Consider the following 13,207-nt stretch of genomic DNA (forward strand, 5'->3'; position numbering starts at 1 on the left):
AAGCTTGTGGGCATGTTTAAAGTTAGATGCGTTTGGGATTCAATTTGAGATAATATAGGAAAGTAAAACAAATGATAGTATGAAAAACGTCACTGAATGTGTTGTCTATCTAAACTGTTTTCAAGCTTTATTCTGTGGAACAAAAACAGGCAGAAGACCATCTTAAGCGCATTAAACATTCCTTTGAAATAAGAGGAATACATGTAAAATTATTTTAATTTATTTCGTTTTGGCGAATCTTCACTCACATTCAAGAAAGTTAAAAATAGAGCCTGTGTGCCAGAATGCGTGTTTCACAAGGCTCAAGTCATACAGACAAGTGGCATGAGCGTCCGCTTTATAAAAAATCATAAACAATCGTCTTCAGTCACCAAATCACTACAGTTCAGTTGTTCCCATAACCTTAAAACACCCCCAGATCCCCCTTCCCGTAAAGCCCCTTTCACCCCTCTCCCGCCCCATCTATTCATTGTAAATAACTGTTCAAACACACAATGCGCTCTGGACCGCTTTATTCAGTCGCAAAACTTCCCTGCATTTTCATTGGTCCCATGAGGATGCGGCGACAGCGGATTGGAGGAAAGTTTCACCTCCAGTCCACACACCCCCACCCCGTAGATATTCGTGATCCGGTGCTACAGTGATTCCAGTTGTTTTCACATCCCCTCACTAACAAAGGGAGTCAGAGCTGCTGTCTTACATCTCTCAGTTAATGCGGCGAGTGATGCGCATCTAACGCACACTAAGGTGAAAGAGAAGAAAGAGAAGTATCATTCTGAAATACACCTTGCTCTTCAGAAGTACTGGGAGATTTGGAGAAACTTCGGACAGGCTTGATTTAACGCAAAGTGAGAAAATGGTGTCGGCCGGATTGGAGATCTTGGGACTGTCGCTGTGCGTAATTGGCTCGCTTCTGGTGATGGTTGCATGCGGGCTGCCCATGTGGAAGGTGACGGCTTTCATCGAGGCCAACATCGTGGTGGCTCAGACGATCTGGGACGGCTTGTGGATGTCGTGTGTGGTGCAGAGTACGGGCCAGATGCAATGCAAGATGCACGACTCGATCCTCGCTCTCACCCACGACCTCCAGGCGGCCAGAGCGCTCACCGTCATCTCCTGTGTGATGGGCGTGCTGGGGCTCATGGTGGTGATCGCGGGGGCTCAGTGCACCAACTGCATCCGCGGCGAATATGTGAAAGCCCGAGTGGTGAACGCCGGCGGGATCATCTTCATCATCAGTGGCCTCTTTGTGCTGGTGCCTCTCTGCTGGATGGCCAACAATATCATATCGGACTTCTACAATCCACAGGTGCCCGCATCCCAGAAGAGGGAGATCGGCGCAGCGCTCTACATCGGCTGGGCGGCCGCAGCGCTGCTGCTGATCGGAGGAGCACTACTGTGCTGCTCGTGTCCCTCCAGCGGGAACTCGGGATACGCGGTAAAATACGCACCGACCAAGAGAGCTTCGCAGAACGGGGACTACGACAAGAGGAATTATGTATAGCTCTGTGTCTCGTGGCAGGCGGTGCGTAAAAGTGACCCGCTGCTTTTGAAAAACCCACAAAACACAACAAAAAAAAGAACTGTTTTCTACGGACGTTATTCTTGCACCTGCATTTTTTTTTGTTTATCGGTTTTTTTTTTTTTTTTTAATCTGATTTTTTAAATCAATGAAAGCACATCTGCTGTTTTTGCTTTTTGTTTTTGTTGTTTTACGCTGGCCCACAACATGCTCGGACCACAAATTTATACATCCTTTTTGTGTCTGCAGGAGATTAAAAAAGACTATCAATTACAAGAGGTAGCTCATGACAAAAAGGAGTATCTTTGTTAGGTACCTGCTTCTGTAAATCTTTGAAATTAATAGTATTTTAATTGTTTGACGTTTTAACTGCAACGTTTTTGGTTTTCTTTCTTGATGAACTCTTGCCAACAAAAATATACTCTCTTCTTTTGCCTCGGCTGGATGTGCATTGTCAGCACAAACTTGTACAGTAACTGAGAATGTTTGCACTCTCTGACGTTCAAAAGCCTAATTTCCTTCTTAGGAACTATGCGCCGATATCTTGGCAACAAATGTCCACTTACAATAACGAAGAAGAAACGGTCAAATATGGCAAAGCCTTCAACAATCTGGGACGGGCTTTTGTGTTGTTTAGAAGTTTATAAGTGTGACTATGGAGTTGGCGGTGTAATTTTGGACCTGTGTGTTGCGGGAGCCTGGGATTTGTAGGTCACAGTGTGAAAATATAGATATAGAAAATACAGACAGATTTCTCGGCCGCACTTGCGCAGTTTTTGTCCGTAGCCTCTTGTCTTTTCACAACTTCGAGGAATAAACTGTTTTTATTGGTCTGTTGACACTTGATGTAATGATTCATTTCCCATGTATATGAAAATGCAATACTGTTTCTTTTTTTTTTTTTTTATTAAGATTAAACGGAATATATTGTCTGAAATCGTTTTGGTAAAAGTGTAGTTTTTAAAACTGTGCCACACAGTGTCGTCCACGGCCGTGCGTAATACATGCCTTTCCCACCATGAATCCATAAACCAACCCCCACGGCGGGAGAAAGTATTTTGGTTAGCCATAGAAATCCAAATGACAATGCCCATTCAGCTAGAGTGGGGCTCTGCTGTTCAACTCACAATACTCACTCCCCCACCAACACCCCTTGGACCACCCTCCCCTCCCCTCTTCATCCGCAGTCAGTGAAAGGCGTTCAAAATAAAGCCAGGGAGAAGCTGCAGGAATCGTCATCCTGCAAGTCACTTCACCCATTCATCAGCCACCGCAACCCTATCTCCCTCCACCAGGTCCGTGCTAAAGGATAGATGGGCTCCATGACAAATGATTACACACCATAATGTTGAAGCAATTAGTTTTCTTCACGGACACTACATTTACTCGACACTGGGGATGGCAAGGCAATAATTTAATATATAGGTAAGTCTAACAAGGTGCCGTTTAACTTGAGGCAGCTACAGAAAAGCAAAGTAACAAAAGCTATTTCAGTCACTCAGTAAGCACACCGTGATCTAAAACTGCGACTGGATTACACAAGCTTATCCATACTTGTTTTGCTGGTAACTTAAGAATCTTAGCAGGTCATATGCCTTCTTAAAAGTTGAAAATATGGCCATGCGGAGTCTGCGTACAGTCATGAGAGTGTGTGATCACCGGAGTCCACAGTAAAACAAAAAACAAAAATCAAACAAATTTTGACTACAATATTTTTCAGATTTAAGACTTATGCAGAATCTTTCGAACACACGATCTCACATTGTAACAGTAATTTCCAGATATTCTGCTGTGCTGCAGGCTCTCTCTCACTTGATGAGGTTTGTTTGGTTGTCCTGGAAACAACTGTTGATGTTCCAACATCTGCTGTATTAAAAGTTAAAAGAGTCTAAACTAATTTGTATTAGTCGGAAAACATAATGTGAACATAAGGCCCAAAACCTGTTCCAGAAATATGCCAAAAGGGCTTCCATTTGAAAAATTACACAGGCACTAAAATTGTTTTCATTCAAAATATTGCTGATTTGGCTTAAATAGAGGATGGATGGACATGTCAAAAATTAAACAAATTGTTGACGCGCCACAATTTGTTTCGAAGCCTACAAAATCCTTTTGAAATAATATATTTTAGGATATTAGGATATTGATTTGGGATGATGAAAACCATTGATCAAACAAAAATGATTTCATATTAAACATATTTACGGTGTTCTAAATAATGGAATCAATACTTGCATGTTTCACTTACAGTTATGATCAAATACCCTATTTATTCAGTCTTTGGGGATTTGATGCAGTTACACATAAGGTTTTTAAACCTTTTCGATGGTTTCATGTATCAGCTATAAGACCCATCCACAGTAAGAATCAACAGTATGTGAACCGACTTTGTGATCTGTGTTTACCTACACAAAGGCACCCCCATGGAAGGAGCAGTGTGAACGGCAAGTTGTCTTCACAGGATTGTTAGTTCCACTCCTTGAGTCACCACCACACAGAGGGTGACAAAGCGTAGGGTGTGTAAGTAAGTGTATGTATATGTGAGGGTAGAGAGAGTAGAGTGGGGTGAGGGGAGGTGCACCTCAAAAAAAAAAAAAAAAGGCCCTCATTCCAGCAAGCGGAGAGGCAAATAGGGCCAGCGACGTCACTCAATGAGGCGCTCGCCATGGTAAGCAGCCAGAACCTGCAGTTGCCTGGCTACGGGGGCCTATAATGTGGTGGTATGGATGAGCCTAATAAAAGGCCTGGCCTACAGACATTCCAGCAAGTATGGACACACACACACACACACACACACACACACACACACACACACACACACACACACACACACACACACACACTTTGAAGGCTGGGCAGTCCGAATGATGAAGGAGGGATTAACTGGAAGCCTGTAATGGTCACTGCTAAACAGCTGTGACAGCAAAACCACATTGACTCCATTGTGTTTCACGTTACGAACAAATGCTACATGAAGCCATAAACGTTAATGTCAATGAAAAGTAAGTGAGAAATAAATGCCAGAGGTGTTGCTAGTATCGTAAATATGTCTTGCAGAAACAAATGACACTTCACAGAGAGAGAACCACGAGAGTGACCTCTAAACTTGACCGCCTGCAGCCTGATGGGCCGAGGGGCCACACGGCTCAGGTCACCTCAGGAGTCAGACACATTTCAGAGTGATTTCAGATTTGTGCAGTCACCAGTCAGGACGTGCGTCGTGCCAGAGGTTGGACTGAGCTGATGAGTTGTTTCTCATGACATGAACTTTGAACTCTGAAGCTGGCTTCGGTCAAGCAAGTCGAAAGTCGTTTCCCTCTGCTGACCAGCCTTGATCTCCTCAGAGCAGGAACATCACTGGTCCGAAAGCCAGTTTTTTGTCAGGACTATTTAACATCCTAATATCAGATGGAATATACAGTTTAAGATAACCGAATCCAATGAAAGAATCTTGACACAAATGATGGAACGCCAATGTTTTTATGGAGTGAGTCACACTACCGTCAGAACCAGCAGGTGCGAGCAGTTGACACATTTCCATGAGACAGCGCTTACTCACAGATTGTAGGGCCAAGAGTCAGCAGGTGAATCAATTATGAGAACAAACATGTCTTTGTATACTGAAGTTAAAGACCCTGTGAGCTATCTGTGCGAGAGTGATTGTGGTTCGAGAAGGAGATTTTAAAAAAGAGATGTTTTTTTTTCCTTGAGCATGTACACAAAGTTTGCAGCTTGGTGACTCACAGGTTTTTGTTGAAGCACCGCAGAATGACCAGGCTTCCTGCGCCGTGGACAGCAGAACAGGAAACAGGAAAGAACATGAAGGGTGTGGGAGGGAGGGGGGAGGAGGGGGGGGGGGGGGGGAGTCGTGTTAAGAAATTAATTCTTAATATAACTGTTCTGCTGAAAAACTGTGTGAAAGATACTAACTTGTTATGAGGAAATTTGCAAGCGCATGACTAACAATCTGCTGAGGTCTGCTCTAATGATAAACAACTTTAGATGCAGTGATCATGGTCGCGCAATGCTGCCTGTAAAATCTGCTTCTCTCAGTGTTTGTAGGAGACATAGCGTATGAAACAGGAATTTGAGTGGGGAGATCGAAACCTTTAGTTAGACCGGCAACAAAAGGACTTGTGGTGCAAAAAGAAGCACCAAAAACCACAATTTCTGTGTATGGAGTGTAGTGGGTAAGGTAAACCGCCCCTGGAACGACAGCATGCACACTGACACAGGTACCAGGAAAAGTAGGAGTCGAGCAACTTCATATCCTCCATATTTTTGTAAGGAAATGAGAAATAATCCTTTGTAAAAATGATGGCTTGATGATGGATTTTTGGCAAGACCACCAAGTATTTTGACTACAACCCATTAGACCAAATTGTGGTTCCTAAGCTTTGCTCCTGAACAACAAAAGTTGTTCAGGAGCAAAGTGTTTGTTGAAGTGTCGGCCTCAAGATGTTTGGTCCAACATTGCTGAGATTATTAAGATGGCCTTGGTAGTGAACCTTGAATACCTAGAGGTGAGAGCGCTAACCACTCCACCACCAAGCAACCCTTGATCTCGATTCCATTTCTTGTCAATTCCTTCACGTTTCTTGTTTTATTTCACGCAGCGTTATCTTGTTTTCTCATGCTATCACCCATTTATGTGCACAGTGCACTCGGAATATCAGCTACTGATATCCAAGGAACTGTCTCATCTGCTGATATACAGGGAACTGTCTCTCTGTTCCCTTTTGGGTTAGGATTACATACCTCTTTTTAAACAAACAACCTGATAACATAACGTGTCCTCTGTCATTATGGTTCTTTGTACAACAGGAGAATCCACAACAGTTGCTCTTTTGGGGTTATTTTTTGCATTTTGGTTTAAGTGGTGACTCTAAAATTGCCAGGAGCTGTACGTGATTATCGCTCTCACCTGCCCAGGATGTAGTCGGTGTACTCCAATAGTCAACGCTCACATGTTTGGAAACTGAGTAATGATGGCAATGCTTATGAATGTGTAAACAATAAAAAAGTTTATGGTCTCAGTTTACAGATTACCTAATATTTTATGGATCTTAGCTTATTTTATGCTTCCTTCTGAAGAGTGCATCTTTCCAGCCTTATCAGAAGGTCAACCTGATCTTAACGTCTTTTAAATCCTGCCAAATATGTAAGCACGAATTCTCCAAACCACAGTATATTGGCATTCATATGAAATTTCAGCCAAATAAAAGACAAATTACAGTAAAGGTGAAGTATTATCTTACCATGGCGATAAATCGACTGTACAGGGAGAGAAGTCAAAAACAGGGAGTTTCTTCTCCATTCATGCAGAGTGAGATCATATTTGCAAGGAAGATTTGGACACATGTATCACATCACGTGTGTGTACACAAATTTGTGTGGCTTAATGGAACTCAGCCATTACAAAGTGTAATTTTTAGCCATTTATCCCAACTTTAACAACCCGAACTAACTGCAACCTTAGTCCTTAAACCACAACTTTAAACAGTAAACATATATCAAATGTTAGATATTACATAACACCTTCAACTTCTATTAACTTTAAAGTACAGGCTAGCAATGAAACATCTATCCATCTTCTATATCACATAAACATTTTTTTTCATGCACAGTCACCAACATACACAGGAACACACACACTTAGCTGCAGACTACTATTTTTGCAAGTCTAACTTTTCTAATAGTTTTCACCTAATTCTGATGTTAAATCCTGCCTTCAACTAAAAATGCGATGATTATCCCTATAGGCATTTGCTTTTGGTCCCCCACGGAGGACAAGGCCTCATAATAAACTCTCTCTCTCTCTCACACACACACACACACACACACACACACACACACACACACACACACACACACACACACACACACACACACACACACACACACACACACACACACACACACACACACACACACACACACACACACACACACACACACACACACAGCATGCCAACATGCCATCTTTGTAACTTTCTCATTAATTAACTGCATTTCCTGGATCCTTACATTGTTCTGAATCCTTACAAATGCGTGTCTCACCCCAGACAGACAGACAGACAGACAGACAGACAGACAGACAGACAGACAGACAGACTGACAGACAGTGTTGAGTGACAGCCCTCTGCTGAGATGAAAAAGAGTCCTGGTACTATGAAGAATGTCTGAGTGGGATCAGGAGACATTTCTGATTTGGCATGGTTACCAAAATCTTTGTGATGTCAGTTTTTAATCAGCTGAGATGAAGAAAACAAACTCCTCCAACAAAAAAACTATTCACTGTATCACGCTGACTGCCAGTAACCGTAATAGAGGTGGAGCTGCTTTTAGCTTTGTCTTCTAAGGTATTGGACTCACATACAGTATTATAGTAGGACTTGACAGTCTGTGTTCGAATAAAGAAACACATTGTCTGGGTAAACATAAAAAAACGACAGATGTGTGCTGAGGATATTTTTTCCATACTAATTACTTCTTGCTGATAAACACTAATTATTATCAGGATTGTTGGCTGAAAAAAAAAAACTTGATTTGTGTAAAAAGTGGGGAAAAAATCAGTTCTTAACAATACAATGTTGAAGTGTTTTTCTTTTTCTCTTCCTGGGCTCTCTTTTCTCTTTGTGCAGGCGAGCACAGTGTATTTTCAAGAATAAACGCTGTTCTGCTTGTTATCCATTAAAGGGAGTCCTGCATGACTGCGCCACCTACCACAGAGAACGACAGAAGAGACACCCTCATCACACCCGACTGCAGACTGACACTGCTGCTTTTGAGCCTGTCCTACTTCAATCCTCACCTCCCCCCCGACACTCCTTGCATCCCGGCGTGCAAACTCAAATATAATGGAATGTAACGGCTGTGAGGGTTTTTCTCCACAGAGGCATAAAAACAAGTTGGAGAGAATATATCTTGAAAATGAAGGTTATCTTATCTTATTAAAAGGTGCATCACTGATAGCCTAAGGGAATGGTCTTGCTATTTGTTAATACATGGTTTTGAATCAAAATTTAAAATGAGTGCTACTAAATCAGTTGCCAGGTTTAAATGAGTCCAGATTTAATTGGAATTCTATGAATATATTTCTGTGCTAGTATGAGGCATGTTTAAAGGGGCCTAGTGTAGAATGTAAAACATGCATCATGATGTACAATAGGTGGCAGTGTTGAGTCAGTTTCGCACCATTCTGCCATTTGTATGAGGAGATTTGACACCCACTCGTCTTCCTGGTTGGTAGTTGCAGAGTACAGACTGGGTCATGTATGTATGATGTGTATCTGCTTGTCATGCAGACCACATTACAGCCAAGAAATTAGATAATTGCATGAACTATTAAACTGTTTCTTTCTCTTACAGTGACACAACACACCATCTTGTGGTGTAACATTATACTCCAAGACAAAATATGTCAACACAAGTTACAAAACGTGTTCATTGTGATGGCTAGTACAGTGGTAACTCAAAAAGCTGTGTTTCAAATCACATCAGGACTGTTGTTTTACAAGTTGTACTTTTAAGAAGATTTTTATGAGCTTATATATTTTGCCTGACATGTTATGTGTCATACATTTATCGACTGTCTACATGATCTCTGTGGAGTAAAAATACATTTGGATTACAGACTACTAATCAGTCTTTTGAGGAATAAAATGCAACTCAAAGTGCTTTAAAAGGTGATGATGGCATACCAGTCACTAACTAAAATCTAAAAAGAGTAAAGAATATATATAAAAGTATTTTGAAATATACAGACATATATGAATGTTAGTATGATTAATAACCACAATGGAATCTGTATAGAAGTTAACTGAAAAATAAAATAGAGCTAAAATAGCAGTGGGACATTTAAATACAATAAATATTTGAGCAGAGGTTTGTGTCAGATGGTTGGTTTTGAAGAGTGATAACATATAGCATCTTAAAGACCTTTGTAGGTGTTTACCTTTGCACAGAAGACGGATGGTTTTCATGCAAGTTTAGATTTTATTTTTTTTTACTTTGTTGACTTTGAAGGAAAAACTTATACATGAATGGAATTTAAAGGTTCTAATTTAAACCAATTCAGGGGATTCGAATCCATGCAATTGTTTTTCCAAGGCCATGTTAATCTCTTTTGCTCCAAAGCGCTTTAAAACAATGGAGGAGGAGAGGCTGATTCGGGGAATAACACCCCCAGCTGTGAGAGGGGGCGCCTGGGGTCAAAGGTGACCGGGTCAGAGATCATTAAGGGCATCAGGCTGATGAGCTGCGGTGATGGTGGAAGAAGCAATGCAGAAAATACAGGCCGTTTCTGATGTTTCTGAGAAGCTTTTGAGTGTGTTCAACAGTTTTATGAGGCTGCTTGTATGATTTAGTGTGAGTGTGTTTCACCCAGCGTGATGGGGAGTCGGGGGCAGCGGGCACGAACAGTCAGTGGTACTACGCTGTGCTTCTGGCTGTCCAGTAAAGTTAATCCTATCTGGAATCTGGAATTGTTAGAGGGGGAAGATAGAGAGAAAGAGATGGAAAGACGTTAAACCTTCATTGTATGTAGTTAAAAAAATACAGCAACACACATCCTAAATTAAATCAGAGCTATTTCTTTGAAAGAGCTTGAGGAAAACCTTCGTTTTCAGTGTGGAATATTGTGTTCACATAACACCAGGGCCTGTTATCAGTTTGATTTATCCTTTCAAGCTCAGTAATCTCTTTATTAAAACCACAATGATTAATAAATGGACCAGATTGATATCAAGATTTACATCCTAATTATGATTAATTTGTCTGCAGCGAAGTTGGATGTTTGAGAACCAAATTGTCCGTATGTGAGAAATTAATCATTTTTGATTAAATGGGATATTCTGATATCAGAAAGAAATACTGATTATTATGGTGATAGACGATTCAATGAACCAATATCATGGCAGTGCGAGTGTTAATTTTGTGATTTGGCTGTCGTTGTGCAGAAATACATTCCCGAACATAATGACCTCAAGAATGATACTGCCTTTATAGGGTAGTGGTATATGAAAGCAATTTATTAGTTAGCAATTAAAAGAACACTGATGCTTTGTTGATAATTAGGTTGTTACACCTGCTCACACATATAGTGCCACCATTAAACCACAAAGTGACTGTTGTAAAACAAAGCCTTTGTATGGACAGTGTTTCTTACTGTGTTCCTGTGAACCGTGTTAATTCGTTTCTATTCTATGTGCAACCAGAGGATGCACCTAAATGATTAGTAACGCTCGAGTCACATTTAGATGTTACATTGAATATCAGCACTCATAAAGAAAGTCTCATCGGGTATTTCCTTCAGAAGTAACTGTGAGATGTCATGGATAAAATCAAAGTGTTACAGTGGTGATTCCTTTTGGTGATGGAATAGTGATTTCTCTTTAAAACAACAGAGATAAATATTGTGAATCTGTCAAATTGGACATTTCTGTATCGTCAGAAAAACATGTTGCGTCACTGAAGTCACCCTCATAACATCTAAGCCGCATTAAGCAGCTCAGCTTGCCCCTGTTGAGGCAACACAACTGTTTGAGTGTGAGGCCCTTAGATAAAGCTGCTGTCTACATCTACACAGTGACTGCATGAGCCAGCCTTTAGGGGGGTGTTTCCCTCAGTGTGTGTGTGTGTGTGTGTGTGTGTGTCGGGTCTGTTGGATGCCACATTCCTCAGAAGCAGAGCGGCGTAAAGGGCAGTGGCCCCACTTCACCAGAGGTGCAAGAGGGGGGATGGAGAGCGGAGTGATTGACGGCTGAGGAGAGAAGGCCAAATGACGGGCTGAACAGGTGGAGGTATGACCAAAACACTGGGAGGGCCACAAGTTGTCTCAGCTCACCGACCGTGCGGGTCAACGTCAGGTAAATGTGAATATAGTAACAGTTGCTGCAAACGTTTCCCAATTGACAGCAAAAGTTGAAAGTTTTGTTCTTCCGGAAATTAAAAGAATCTGAATAAAAAGCAATAAGACATGCCTGTTTTGATACTGTGGCCTCACTTTAGCCAGTGTAAGAAATAGTTTGCACCTGTGAGGTAGAAATATTATCATCAGTGGCACTTCCTCATCAGTTGATGAGGGAGACGATTTGTTGTGGGGAGTCTTGAAGGCAGCAGCTGAAAGATGAAGATTCTGTAGGTTAATTAGAATAATATCAAGTTATGTGAAGCAGCTTTTAGTTGTTGAGTCACAGTTACACTTCCGTGTTTTACAGATGTTTGTTCATTCTTTTGTGACTGGAAAAGGAAGTTCATGCACCCTTCTGATGTTTCTCCTATAGTTCTCCTCTATTCAACTGCTCTACTTTTCACTCAACATACTGTCCTTAAAAAGGTTCAGGGCTCCGATGATCAAAATATCAGCAATTTAACTAAAAGCAACTATATCAACTAAGATCATGTGATGCTATCAACAGGTGGAACCACTTTTCTTCCTCCCAGTTCTCGGTCACTCTAAAGCTTTATAACTTTCCCTTATGTAAAAATGACACATTTAATGATTTACTCTGAAGACTACAAACGAACTGACAAATCAAGAGCTTCATTTATTTGAGAAAAGAAAAATCTGAGTGAAAAGAAGGAAAATTCCTGCACAGTTGAGTTTCTTGTTGGAAGTTTAACCAGTTAAAGTAAAAATGGTTTCAGTTTGAGTTTTCCCCACACTTCATGTTGAGACGTACCAGTCCTGTTGCTTCAAGTACACATGTTACTCTCCTGTAATAAAAGAAGAGGTTGGAGGATGATACTTTAAGACCTAAAACCTTCAGTTTCACATATTTATAGACTTTGGTTGACAGGGATGTAGGAGCTGGCTCTGGAAGATATAAACCAGAATTCTGCTTTATGAGCAACTTTTTAACTCAGAAACACGCTGGTGAGGTTTATATAACATCCATGTACTGCTGAATGGATTACATGTCTATTAAATTAGCTTTAAATGATTCAAATGACCAAAAATGGCTTATTAAAAAGCAGAATAAATGCAGAATGAACAATGTCTGTAAAAGCAAAACCAGAGGCTACTTGACATAAGACCTTTATCTCCGTGGTACTGAACTGCTCAACCTGAACTGTAACAGTTTGGGTCTGGAGAGCAACGCCTTGACGTGACTTAAAAAAAAACACACAAAAGAAAAACCGTGATCATGGATGCGAGAGTCCAAGCAGCTTGAGTCAAAAAACCCTTTAAGTGAAAATGGCACACACACAAAAATAATAATTTTGCATTAATATCCCTGTACTGCTGCAACCTTCATATAAATAATAATCTATTCAGATTCTTACTGCAGAATATGGTTCTGTGGCATTAAAGCTGTCCTTGTTGGAATGAAGTGTAGGTCGCCATCTATCAGCTGACCCCCAGCTGCAGCCTGATGCAGATCGCTGCACGTTCCAGTCCCTCTGCACGTTCCAGTCTCACTGCACGTTCAGTTCAGTTCGCTTTCCTGTGACGCCATCCAAACACCCTTCTTCCTGAAGGTCACGTCTCGTCCTGATCCGAGAGCGATAATGATCTCAATCACCCCACAGAGAGCAGCTCAGCCCTCTCCTTTCCCGGCCTATATTCTTCAATATGGGCCAAGGCTGCAGAGCCTCACCTTTGCCCCACATGAGTAGGTTGAGCTGAGGAGTTGTTTCATGTTTCACTTCAGATCAATAAAATGTGCAAAAACATTAATG

At 41.3% G+C, this 13,207-nt stretch overlaps 1 protein-coding gene across 1 annotated transcript; it reads left to right on the forward strand.

Moving 5' to 3' along the window:
- Nucleotides 1-662: 662 nt before the first annotated feature.
- Nucleotides 663-2,450, forward strand: cldn5a (claudin 5a). The gene has a single exon (XM_080467435.1). The coding sequence runs from the start codon at nucleotides 857-859 to the stop codon at nucleotides 1,502-1,504; it is 648 nt and encodes a 215-aa protein (XP_080323561.1). The 5' UTR covers nucleotides 663-856; the 3' UTR covers nucleotides 1,505-2,450.
- Nucleotides 2,451-13,207: the final 10,757 nt, after the last annotated feature.

The sequence above is a fragment of the Lipophrys pholis genome (genome assembly GCF_963383615.2).
Source record: "Lipophrys pholis genome assembly, chromosome: 7".
NCBI classification, from domain to species: Eukaryota; Metazoa; Chordata; class Actinopteri; order Blenniiformes; family Blenniidae; genus Lipophrys; species Lipophrys pholis.

Coding starts and splice junctions, on each gene's coding strand:
- cldn5a (XM_080467435.1), top strand. CDS start 857: ATGGTGTCGGCCGGATTGGAGATCTTGGGACTGTCGCTGTGCGTAATT.